The following is a 12,077-nucleotide window of genomic DNA, read 5'->3' as shown; positions in this document are numbered from 1 at the left end:
AAACTGCCCGAATCATAGTTAATAATAGTCTGACAGAAGCATGTAATATTGAGAAGGGCACAAGGCAAGGGTGTCCGTTATCGCCCTTGTTATTTGTGTTAACATTAGAGATATTATTGGTTAAAATACGGAATTCGGAAAAAATTAAGGGGATACAAATTAGAGATCAGGATTATAGATTGAGAGCATTCGCAGATGATCTGGTTGTTACAGTGACCCAGCCAGAGAACTCTGTTGTGGACCTGATGGAGATAATAACACAATATGGGAAGGTTTCTGGATTTAAAGTTAATATACAGAAAACCAAAATTCTGGCCAAAAATATGACAGTTTCGCAAAAGGCTCTCTTAGAAGGATTAACTGGATTTGAGATTGTTAAAAGGGTTAAATATTTGGGGGTGTTTTTGTCGCCCTCTAATACAAAGTTATATAAAAATAATTATGAGAAACTATGGGGGAAAATTCAAAAAGAATTGGAGAGTTGGGAAAAATTGCAATTGTCTTTGTTGGGACGGATCGCAGCAGTGAAAATGAATGTCCTGCCTAAATTTTTATTTTTATTTCAAATGATACTGATTCTTAAGAAAGATTCTAATTTGGAGGAATGGCAACGAGGTATCAATAAATTTGTTTGGGCAGGGAAAAAGCCACGAGTTAAACTTAAGATTATGCAGGATACTCGTGAGAGAGGTGGTCTTAAAATGCCCAATTTTAAACTATATTATGAAGCTGCTGCATTAGTAGGAATAAGTGACTGGATTAATTTGACACAAGAGAGATTATTAAATCTTGAGGGCCACGATTTGTTGTTTGGCTGGCATGCATATTTGTTGTATGACAAGAAGGTAGACAATGTGTTTAGAGTGCATATTTTAAGACAGGCATTGTTGAGAGTTTGGAAGAAGTATAGACATAAGCTAGATTGCAAGATACCACTGTGGGCAATTCCAAAACACGCAATAGAAAATATACATGCTGGTTTCAAACATGATGTGACTACGTACAAGGAGATCCTAAGCTTGGAAAGAAATGTCTGGTGTTTGAAATCATATAGCCTCTTGCGAGAAGAGGAGGTTGTTCAAAACTGGTTTCAATATACTCAGTTACGGGCCAGGTGGAAAGAAGACCAGAAAAATGGTTTTACAATGACTGATGAAAATTTGATAAAGCAAATTAGAAATCAGGGACCAGCACATATTAAACGGATATATCTTGCATTGATAGAGATTGATTCAGAAACAGAACTTGTTAAGGATTGTATGATAAAATGGGCCCAAAACATCCAGGAAGTTATCACAATGGACACGTGGGAAAAGATTTGGGTGAGAAACGTAAAATTTACACAAGCTCAAAATCTAAGAGAGAATTTTTACAAAATGTTTTATAGATGGCATTTAGATCCTAAAAAGCTTGCAAGTATGTATCCAAATTATCAGCCTAAATGTTGGAGGTGCGGTGATGAAGACGCAACATATTTTCACATATGGTGGACTTGTAAAAAGGTTAAGGCTTTTTGGATAAAAGTCTGGTGGAACATGCAGAAGATTTTTAAACAGAGGATAAAGTTTTGTCCGCAACTTTTTTTGTTGGGAATAATTACAGATGTTACAGTTGTGGACACCAAGTTGATGTTGAATTTAATTACGGCAGCAAGACTTTTGATAGGTCAGTATTGGAAGAAAGAGGAACTGCCGACCATAGAAGAGTGGACTTTAAAGGTTTCCGACCTGGCAGAGATGGCGAAGATTTCGGCCTATTTGAAAGATCACTCGCAAGAACACTATATTATGGAATGGAGAAAATGGATTGAGTTTATCCAGAACAAGTATAGGGTTAAGAAGTGTCATGTAGCATTTGAATAAGTCTTCTTTCTTTTTTTCTTTTTCTATTTTAGTTTCTTTATATATATTTAATATTACTAAGGTTTGTTTTATCCTATATAAGCTAGAGAGTGATGGATTTTAGAGTTTATAGTTGTTAGTATATGGTTGTTTATGATTGTTTTTTTTATATATACCTTGTATTTAGCTCTGGGAAGTCGGGGGGGAGGGGGGAGAGGTAGGGGGGGGAGGGAGAAGGGAGGGGGAGGGGGGATTTTTAAAGAAAAATTGTATGTTAAAACTTTTCAATAAAAAAAAAAATCTTGATCCTCCTTTGGGATCAACGATACAAAAGCTGTCCTCCATGATGGAGGAACTGCGCCTCCAGTCTGAATTTCATTAAACAAAATCTTTAAAGGTTCAATCATTTCAGCAACTTTTTATAATAAATTACTGTTAATCCATCTGTTCCCGGAGCTTTGCCCAATTTCAACTGTTTAATAGCTAAAGAAATTTCTTCTGATGTAATTTCTTCTCAATGTACTTTATTTGAAGGCCTTTGGCATCCTCTATCTTAGTATTACTTTATTCAGCTTCTGTTGTTTTTTGAATTGTAGATTTTGTAGTTAGAATCAAGATTTGGGCATCAAGGTCCTCAGTAGATTGTATTTGTTGTTCTTTAGCGTCCCCTATTTTAATGTTAATTTCCTCCTCTTCATTTGCTTTTTGAATTGTCAATTCATCAGTTGAAGTCCCATTTTGGTTTGGTAGATTTAAGCTGTCAGATTTATTTTGCAGTCTGGCTTTCATTTGCTCAGCCAAGATTGTTTCAAGTATAAGTTTATAGTCAAGTGGTGGATAATATCCTTCCATTTCTTTGGTGTTTGCAGATAAGTCTTTCATGGAAGCTGTTTTTGATAAAAGCCAATAAATGTCCACCTCCACTATTCCTAAAAGTTGTTTTTCAGTGCCAAGTGTTGCCAATTCTTATCTTTAAAGATACCGTAATGTCTTCTTCTTTGGGCCAGGGGAGTTTCTCCGAATGAAACAGAGGGCTGCCGCCCTTCCATGATCACAGGGAAGGCCTCCTCACGGTGGTCACCCCTCCAGGGCGACTTTTGACCCTTTTCAGGGTCCTCCAAGGAAGAAAGATCAGACGGCGGGGAGAGAGTTCTTCTCGGACTTCCGTTGGCGCCATAGGCGCAAACTGGAAGCCCCACCTTTTACAACCTTTTGACAAGCAAAGTCAATGGGGAAGCCAGGTTCACTTTAAGCGATGTTACTAATTTAACAGCTGCAGTGATCCACTTAATAGCAAGAAAAGTTGTAAAATGAGGCAAAATTCACGTAACAATTGTCTCACTTAGCAGTGGAAATGTAGGGCTCAATTGGGGTCATAAGTCAAGGATTACCTGTACTGCAAATTAAGATTTATGTAGAAAAAAATGGCTGATGCCTTGCATGATGTGTTCTTTATTTGTAGGCCCTGACTATTTACCAGCGTTCTCTCACAACTATGCAGATCCAGATTCAGGGTCTTGTGCAGTTTGCAGTGCCTTTTTTCCCTACAGCCAAAGTAAGTTGCACAACGTTGTCTTTTCCTATGGAAGCAGGCAAGGCTCTTTGATGGAAGCTTCTGGGTTACATACATTTAGAAGTGCTGTTTTCAGAAACAATATTTGACAAAGATAAAATATGAAAATTTAGGCACTTATTTGACCAGGGATGTGTTGAATATCCTTATGAGCTACCAGAAGATAAAACAAACAGGAAAAAAACAACCATGATTTTATGGTTGACAGGACACAGGTGCCATGGCCATACAGTAGCAGAGGAAATAGTCTAGGATCCCCTGTAATTCATAGTCTTCACTGATTTGGTGTCTCCAGATGGTAATTCTATGAGATTGGGCAAAGTACTGTAGTGACTGGAAGCCATTTTAACAGATGGAGTGAAATTTTATATGAACAGGAAAGATTAAGCAACTTGGAACTCTATTTGTATATGTCAGATGTAGGTGAAATTTCAAAATCTTCTTGAGCTAGATAAAAAAGCCAGTTGCTTAACAAATGTTTTGACAAGAAATGTCATTCAGTGTTCTGTATAACATGGATGAGCTGCCTGCAAACCATAACAGAGGCTTATGACAGTTGGAGTTCAACAACATCTGCAAGGTCACATTTTGTCTGCTGCGTGAAATGTAGTGTGATATTGGCTTCAGAGGGTAGGTGGTCTGTCCCCATGGGCTCCTCAGGCATCTGAGAAAGATGTCCTAGGGCAGGGGTAGGCAACCTCGGCTCTTTTATGACCATGAGTCATAAAAGAGCCGAGGTTGCCTACCCATGTCCTAGGACCTAGGGCAGGGGTCAGCAACCTGAAACAGTGAAAGAGCCACTCGGAACCGGTTCCCTCACAAAAGGAAAAACTGGGAGCCGCAAAAAAATGTGTGCGCATGCAGGTACATGCGCGCATGCGCAGAACAGGGTTTGACTGAAGAGTGGAGCCAAGGCGAGATATGCACCTACCCTGCATATTTGAATTGATTGGTTGAACTTTTTTAGTCCCACTTTTTTTTTTTTTTTTTGGACTGCACATGGCAGAGGACTGGGAGCCGCAGAAGCCGGCTGAAAGAGCCGCATGCGGCTCCGGAGCCGCAAGTTGCAGACCTGTGTCCTAGGGCATTGTGAGGGATTGTGAGCAAGGGATGAAGCCATTGGTTTAATCTGAGAAGAGGCTGCATGGTCCAGATGTGAAAGTTGTGAGAAGAAAGTGTTTCAAAGGGACGCCAAAGTAATAACTTACTATAACTGTACCTGACAGGTTTTTTTAAAAAAACAAACTATCTCAGACTAACATTATAAATACCTTCCTGAAAATTAGATTGTCCTTGCTTCCTCAGTTTTGCCAGCTCCATGGGCTTTGACATGCATGCCTTTGAGCTTCCATATGGAACTTTAGCAACAGTATCTGAAATCAAGCAATGCCTCCATGCATAAGTGAGATGACTTTCTGTGTACATCTATTGCCGATAGGTGAACAATAAGGTAGTTCTGTTTTCCTTTATTTTAATGTTTAATCAAATGAGAGAGAATCCCTGGTAATATCAAATCAAAGGGAAGGAGCCCTTTTCTTTTTCATGAGGCTTTGTAAAACCGCTATAGCTCTAATGTTATCCCTGTTTCTAAAAAACCAATGTTGGGTAACAGTTAAGTTAAGATCAGAAGGGCAACAGTTCCAATTTGCAGTCAGCCAAAAAAAGTCACTGGGCCATTCACCATCTCTCAGCCCAATTTGATATCACAAGATTAAATCAGAGAGGCGGTACTGTGTATGCCAGCCGGGAACGATAGACTACGACAGCCATACAGTAGGTATCTATTCACCGTGATTGCTGGACAGTCATTCGAGATATGGCGAACACTATTCCTTTTCCAATAGAATATATGCTCCTTCTCTGATGGCTTTTGCCCTTGCTGCAGAAAGACCTGCTTGATATACAGAAGTTACTGAACTACTCCGAAATCAATCTCCACCAGCTGACTGCCATGCTGGACTGCAGGGGCCTTCACAAGGTAAGTAGCATAAGGCACACTGTGCTTTGGGGACAAAGGTGTTGGTAGCACATTAGCAAGATGCTTCTTTTCTTCTCTTCCCCCCCCCCCCACTTCCTTTCCCTAAAGGATTACCTGGATGCCTTGGTTGGGATCTGCTACGATGGGGTGGAAGGCTTACTGTACCTCACCCTCTTCTCTCTGATGGCTGCTGTATCCTTCTCCATCATCATATGTGCCATGCCTCGAGCCTGGAAACATTTAGCTAGCAGGTAAAACGGAATAAGTTTCCCAGGGATACCACAAAGTCAAAATAACCTTGTCCATGGCAGAGGGACATTTTGAAAAAAGGGGATGAATAAAATAAAAACGGGTGATTTTCGGCGACAGCTAGAACATCAGTCTGATTTCTCCTTCAATAAAATCGCAGAGTTGTGAGCTGATCTTCCTATTGTCCTGTCCTCGTTAAGAGCTATGCATGTTGAACTTACAGAAGCATTCCAGAGACTGCAGAAGGAGATATAGACTCAATAGCATAACATAAGGTTATTTAGTAATATTATGGCCACTTAAATGTCACTTAACAGAATGCATGCATCGGTTGTTGAATAGTAACCTCTCATGTCTTCCTGGGTTTCTCATATTCACCCTTAATTTGCTGAGGGAGGGTGGAAAGAGTAGCAAGAGGGGAAGAGAGTCAGACAATTCATGTAAGAGAGAGAAAAATGCAACAAAAGAATACCCTTCCCATTATCTAGCATCACGTATATGCATTCTCTCGCATTCCTCAGTTTTCAGCTCCCCAGAGTGAGATGGGTGGCATACCACTCGGAGGCTTCAGCTGGTGCAGAATGCGGCCGCGCGAGTTGTGATGGGAGTCTCCCGATACTCCCGTGTAACACCTCTTCTCCGCGAGCTGCATTGGCTTCCAGTTGCCCTCCGGGTGAGATTCAAGGTGCTGGTGATGACCTATAAAGCCCTAAATGGCTTGGGTCCAGACTATCTAAGGGAACTGCTGGCATCAACTTCCCATCATCCTGTGCGCTCCCATAGGGAGGGCCTCCTTAGGGTGCCACCGGTCAGGGAATGCCGGCGGGTGATCTCCAGAGGGAGGGAATTCTCTGTGGGCACGCCTGCCCTTTGGAATGATTTACATGTGGAACTCCGGACTGCCCCCGACCTGCGCTCGTTTTGCCGCGACCTGAAAACCTGGCTTTTTGATCTATCCGGCCTGGACTGAGGGGGGTTTTAGTTTTAAGTTTTTAACATTGTTTTATTGTTGGGCTATTATTAATTTAATTCTTTTTAATTCTATTTTTATCTTAATTTGTATTGTCTTTTAAATATTGCCGTGTAAATTTACTGATGGTCAAAACAGCAATTTTGGGACAACTTCTATACGTTCATTTCCTGTCTCCTGATTAATCTGTGAACTGTCTGATAGGGTTGGGTTTTCAGCAATGGAGCAAACTACAAAAGGCTCTCTTTTTTTTCAGCTACTACGGTTTCTTTCCTGGTCTCTGCTAACATTGCAAGAGAAACCCTAAAATCAAGGGAAAGCTTAAGCAGCTGAAATACCCAGTCCTTCCAGGAATGAGTGTTACCTCTTCTCATTTGCCACTTCATCCGTAACCATTCCATGCTTTCAGATTTGGCTTTCGTTTCTAAGACAGACCGGGTTTTGTTTTGTTTTGTTTCCTTTTAGAGATCGGGATTATGATGACATAGATGAAGAGGACCCCTTCAACCCACAGGCTCGACGTATTGCTGCCCACAATCCCAACCGTGGGCAACTCCGTAGTTTCTGTAGCTACAGTAGCAGCCTGGGCAGTCAGACAAGCCTTCAGCCTCCTGCCCAGACCATCTCCAATGCACCAGTGTCTGAGTATATGTAAGTATGCATGAAATTAGTAGAAGAGGCAGGAGTTAGCAGTACTTAATCCCACATCCTCTCCTGTGAGGTTCGCAAGGTGGCCACCGAGATAGCTTCTGCTATTTAATGTTCTCCACCTTAACTTACTATACTCTGGTACCGTCTGGCCCTGCTCAGATTTGTGCTGCCTGTTGTCTTTGCTTCCATCATTCCATCTTTCTCTGAAAACCATGATATTTCCTCATTTTACCAATCTAATAGCTGTCAACCCATGTCCTCCGTCATCCTGACATCCCAGCCAGAAAACCCGAAATCCAGCTTTGTACAGCTGCTAGGTCTTCAAACTCGTAACAGTTGCCTTCTTACTGAAAGAAGACAGCCTTAAAGATGAAAAACCTGAGCAACCATACTTTTGAACTGTATGTTGGAGAAAACGTTTTTAAAAATAAAGTCTAGATGCAGCTCTTAAAATATCCCTAGAGAAGATGTGTGAAACAAGCTGTTGTCCTACTTTTTGCATCTTTTATTCTTTGTTAATTGCTATGGTGTGATACTTTAATTTAACATGGGTTTTTTTTCTTGTTGAGTTGTCATGTACATTTGCATGCCCTTTTATGGAAAGATCTTTGTTTAAATATATTTATTGGTTGATTGGTTGGAAAATGTGCTGCCTTTTGATGGAGGAAGTCTTGCCCATTTATCGTTCATAACTGCAGATAAGCCAACACCCTTGAAGCTTCAACCAAAATACCATGAAAAATGGTATCCATGGTCACCCATGGATAAGTCAATCCTTGAATTTTTAATCACAGCAGTGGACAGAAAATTGAAATTATTATGTCAGCATTTATAAAACTATGATTTTAAGGCCATGACAGGCTGATCTGCAGATGTCGAACCCAGTTTTGGGGGTGTATTTTGTACCCTAAAATTTTCAGCTCATTTACAACTGTACATGGTACTTCCTCTTTGCTCCTGTCTATGACTTGGCTTGGTTTGGAAGGTAATAATGGATAGCAATAAAAAGAAAAATCAGGGGAATGTTTGATGTCAAAAAAGTTAAGCATTCTCAGAGCTGCTTAGGCCTTGGATGGGAGATTATTAAGAAATCCGAAGGCTGAAGGCTAGGCTAGAAGTTAAATTTTAAAGACAACGACAATCATTTCCATATTTTGAGAAAGCAAAATATGTACATAAATTCATTAGGTATTTATTTTGACTCGAGTGAGTCTTTATTTTTCATCTGTGCATGAGAAGATATACATGGCTACTGCCAAATTTTCTGTGAAAATCTAGTAACTTTTAGCTCCCATAAGATTCTCTGGCCATTGAAAAGATTCAGCGCCCACCAGAAAAGAGCATGGTGGAGAAGCTCTGGGACTATGCAGATGTGTATTGTGTACAACTTATTCCTACTTTGGATTTCAGGCAGCTGTTGAACCCATATCTCCAATACCCTCATAAGTTGTTAGTGTTTCCTTCAGGGAAATGGTGTTAACCTTGAATTGCCCACTGAATTTGAGCAAGGTTTAACAATGGAAAAGGTCCATTGGAGGAGAAAGTCCATCCAAAATGGCAGGAAGTAGATTTCCCATTTCTGTTTCTATAACTAGTGGAAACCATCTGGTCTTCCCACCACTTCAGCTTTCTGAACTGTTTGCTGCAAAATCTTAGAAATGCAAAGTGCTTCTGCTAAGGAGCAATCAAACAAGTTGTCTCTTCTGCCCAGTCATAGAGTTGACGAAAAGAGTATTGTGCTGCCCATTTTTATGACTCCAATTTAGGTAGGAAGACAGATTATGTGATTTCTTTGCTGAATTATTATTTTTTCCTAATTGTGACCTCGGAAGCATACTGTAGTTGCTGATTCCAGATACTGGTTAAAAATGGAAGCTTACTCAGAACTGTTCTTTCAGATACATTATAGTAAATCCTCATAGGGAAACAATGCTACCTAAAAACTACCTGAGCAGAGTACCAAGAGATTTTTGCAGGCATCAAGAAGACTTGCAGAAAAGTTGGTCCTCCACTGGAAACATAGCCCCATGAATACCCGGCACCATATTCACACTCATCTGCAGTTCCACAGATCAGTGCAACTGCTGAGTTGTCAGCCTTTTACCTAGTCAACTTGGTTACTTGTCCAAAGTCCTTGCCATCTGAGAATAATGGGAATGGAGGCCCACGTCTCTGAAGAACATTTAGGAAAGGCTTCATTAAACCTTGAACTGATAAGCAACCAGCCATCACCACATTCTCCCATCACCCTTCTTTTTTGGAGGGTATTGTAAAATGAAAGTTGGAGCATTGCTAGGCTTGAGATGGACAGAATGTTAACTACTGTTCTTCTTGCCTGTCCCTGAGTGACCTTTGCTGGATGCCCATCCTCTCACACCCATTGCACATAAAAGAAAGAGGGTACACATGTCCTCTGCTATTATTCTCAAGGCTCAGTTCTTCACAGTACATAGTGCTCACTGAATGTAGAGGAGTTTGTTCCAGAATGAATTCCTTCCCCACAATATTTCACAGATCAAGGAGACAGCTAATGAGGACTGGTGTAGCTTCCCCCAATCAGGCATTCTTCAGATGCATTGGGAGTAAAATTCCTCAGCCAGCTGCATCTCTGAGTATTTAACTGGAGATGATGGAAGTTCCGAACTAACGCACCTGGAGAGTACCAAGACAAAAGAGATTGATCGGGGAATTTATGAATGCTTGCTGATTCCCTCTCTAAGCCATCTTCATGGTGCTGCAAGGTGCAAAATGAATAAATGGCTCGAGACCCAAGAGCTGCTGCATGACGGGATGAGCTCCCGTCATTCGCTCCAGCTCCTGCCGACCTAGCAGTTCGATAGCATATAACCACAAGTAGATAGCTATCTACCAGTTTGGAGGACAGATTAATGGGGACATAAAAGAACCCCCAATTGGATGTTCCCCGGGCAACAGCGATGTCACTGGCTGATCATTTCAACATGGAAGCACCATAGGTGCTTCCGACACAAACACGAACATAAATAACGGCCTGCGTATCCACACACCCATTTTTTCCCCACTCCCACAAACGCCTGCCTCCAACAAGGATCGCCAGCTTCTGGGAGAATGTCAGGAATATTTCTTAGCCCATAACAGATTTCCTTTTAATAGATTGTCCTCCTGATCTCACTCCTCTTTACCTGCAGGAACCAAGCTGTGCTCTTTGGTGGGAATCCACGGTATGAAAACGTCCCCCTGATTGGAAGAGGATCACCTCCCCCCACGGTATGGTGGGCTTCGGAGGCTAAACCATTTTTATAACAAACCCTTTATTTCCCCCCCTGCTTTTACTAACACTCCTGTTCAATTTAATAAACACATTTTCTTAAAAAGTGGGATGAAAAAACCGTCTGGCTTTTGTCAGAAAATATGAAACACCGGTTTATGGGATTTTTTTTTCTGATGTTAGAGATGAAAAAAACAGTTAGTATATGATTTAAATGCAGGCTTTTCAGAACGACAATCCAGAATCTAAACTGCTATCTGAAGATGAAACTGCTGCAGGAGCCCTGCTTTCTGGAAGCTAGCTTTTTGTTGTTGTTGTTGTTGTTCCCACAATTGTTTTGGCTATATCATTTCTGCCCACAATTTGGAATGTATCTCCCACTGACATGGCATCCTTCTGACTAGCTTCAGGCAGCTCTATAGCGAAAGCGTAGAAAACATTGTGTTGCGTTGCGTTGAATTACATTGCATTGCTATTTGGCTGCTAGTCTCTCAGGCAAACTGTTGTGCGAGGCTGTGCTGCAATTCTTATCACATCAGCAGACTTTGGCTGTTGTTTCTATAGCTTGCGTGATTGTGAGTTACACAGTGCATGTTACACAGTTCTATATTTCAGTTGGGGGGGGGTTTACATTTTTTTATCCCCACCTTTATTATTTTTATAAATCACTCCAGGCAACAAACATAGCTCCTTCCTCCTCCTATTTTCCCCTTAACAACAACCCTGTGAAGTGGATTGGGAGAGAGAGAGAGTAACTGGCCAAAACGTACCCAGCTGACTATCATGCTTGAAACAGGACTAGAATTCACAGTCCAGTTCCTGGTTTCTAACCTTGTCCCTTAACCACTAGATCAGGGGTCTTCAAACTTGGCCCTTTTAAGACTTGTGGACTTCAACTCCCAGAATTCCTGTCTGGCTGAGGAATTCTGGGAGTTGAAGTCCACAAGTCATAAAAGGGCCACGTTTGAAGACTCTTGCACTAGATCAGATTGGCTTTCCCCTGCATCTTTAACATTTTGCTTGTTTCTGGAGGCAAGAATTGCAAGTTTCTGTTCAATTAGAAAATGAGTGGAGGTGTTTTTTTATATTTTCTTCCCACCTTATTCTACTTTTATAAAATGTTTTTCTGCAAATATAGTTGTTATAATGTGCATCACTTTTTTTTGTTTAGCATAAGATTATTATTTTTTGAAATCTTGCCTGCAATGCTTGCTTTGTTTTTCAGTTAACTGTTTTGCAGGTATATAGCCTTTTAAGGTGCTTGCATTTTTAAAATATCTTGGGAGGGATGGGGTGTTTTCCTCCTCCCCCTCCCCTGGCACTTTTTCATAAGAGATTTCCCTGTGCTGTAAATATCCCCAACCTCTCAATATAGAAATATTGAATCTATGGAATCTAGGCATTTAAAATTGCCATTAGTTTGCATTTAGACTCACTGCAGCCTTCTGAAAATTGGTTCCTTACCTGAAGTGTTTGGACTGCAACGTGCATAAGTCCCTGCGTATGGTCTCGCTGGTTGAAAATTCAAAGAACATCTGGAGAATGCCATATTTTGAAAAGGTTTTTAG

The 12,077-nt window shown here is 40.9% G+C and overlaps 2 protein-coding genes across 2 annotated transcripts in view; one reads left to right on the top strand and one right to left on the bottom strand.

Moving 5' to 3' along the window:
• GPRC5C (G protein-coupled receptor class C group 5 member C) overlaps window positions 1-12,077 on the bottom strand; it is a 420,745-nt gene that overhangs the window by 243,768 nt on the left and 164,900 nt on the right. The gene's annotated exons all lie outside the window — the stretch shown is intronic.
• TTYH2 (tweety family member 2) overlaps window positions 1-12,077 on the top strand; it is a gene marked incomplete at its 5' end in the record, with an annotated part of 97,065 nt that overhangs the window by 74,539 nt on the left and 10,449 nt on the right. Inside the window, 5 exons of the mRNA XM_083352075.1 lie at window positions 3,304-3,396; window positions 5,300-5,392; window positions 5,501-5,643; window positions 7,077-7,262; window positions 10,430-10,508. Coding sequence (XP_083208201.1) covers window positions 3,304-3,396; window positions 5,300-5,392; window positions 5,501-5,643; window positions 7,077-7,262; window positions 10,430-10,508 — 594 coding nt within the window. The remainder of the gene's footprint in view (window positions 1-3,303; window positions 3,397-5,299; window positions 5,393-5,500; window positions 5,644-7,076; window positions 7,263-10,429; window positions 10,509-12,077) is intronic.

This window comes from Vipera ursinii (assembly GCF_947247035.1).
Source record: "Vipera ursinii genome assembly, chromosome: 2".
In the NCBI taxonomy this organism is placed as follows: domain Eukaryota; kingdom Metazoa; phylum Chordata; class Lepidosauria; order Squamata; family Viperidae; genus Vipera; species Vipera ursinii.
This window is presented reverse-complemented; position numbering and strand designations above follow the sequence as displayed.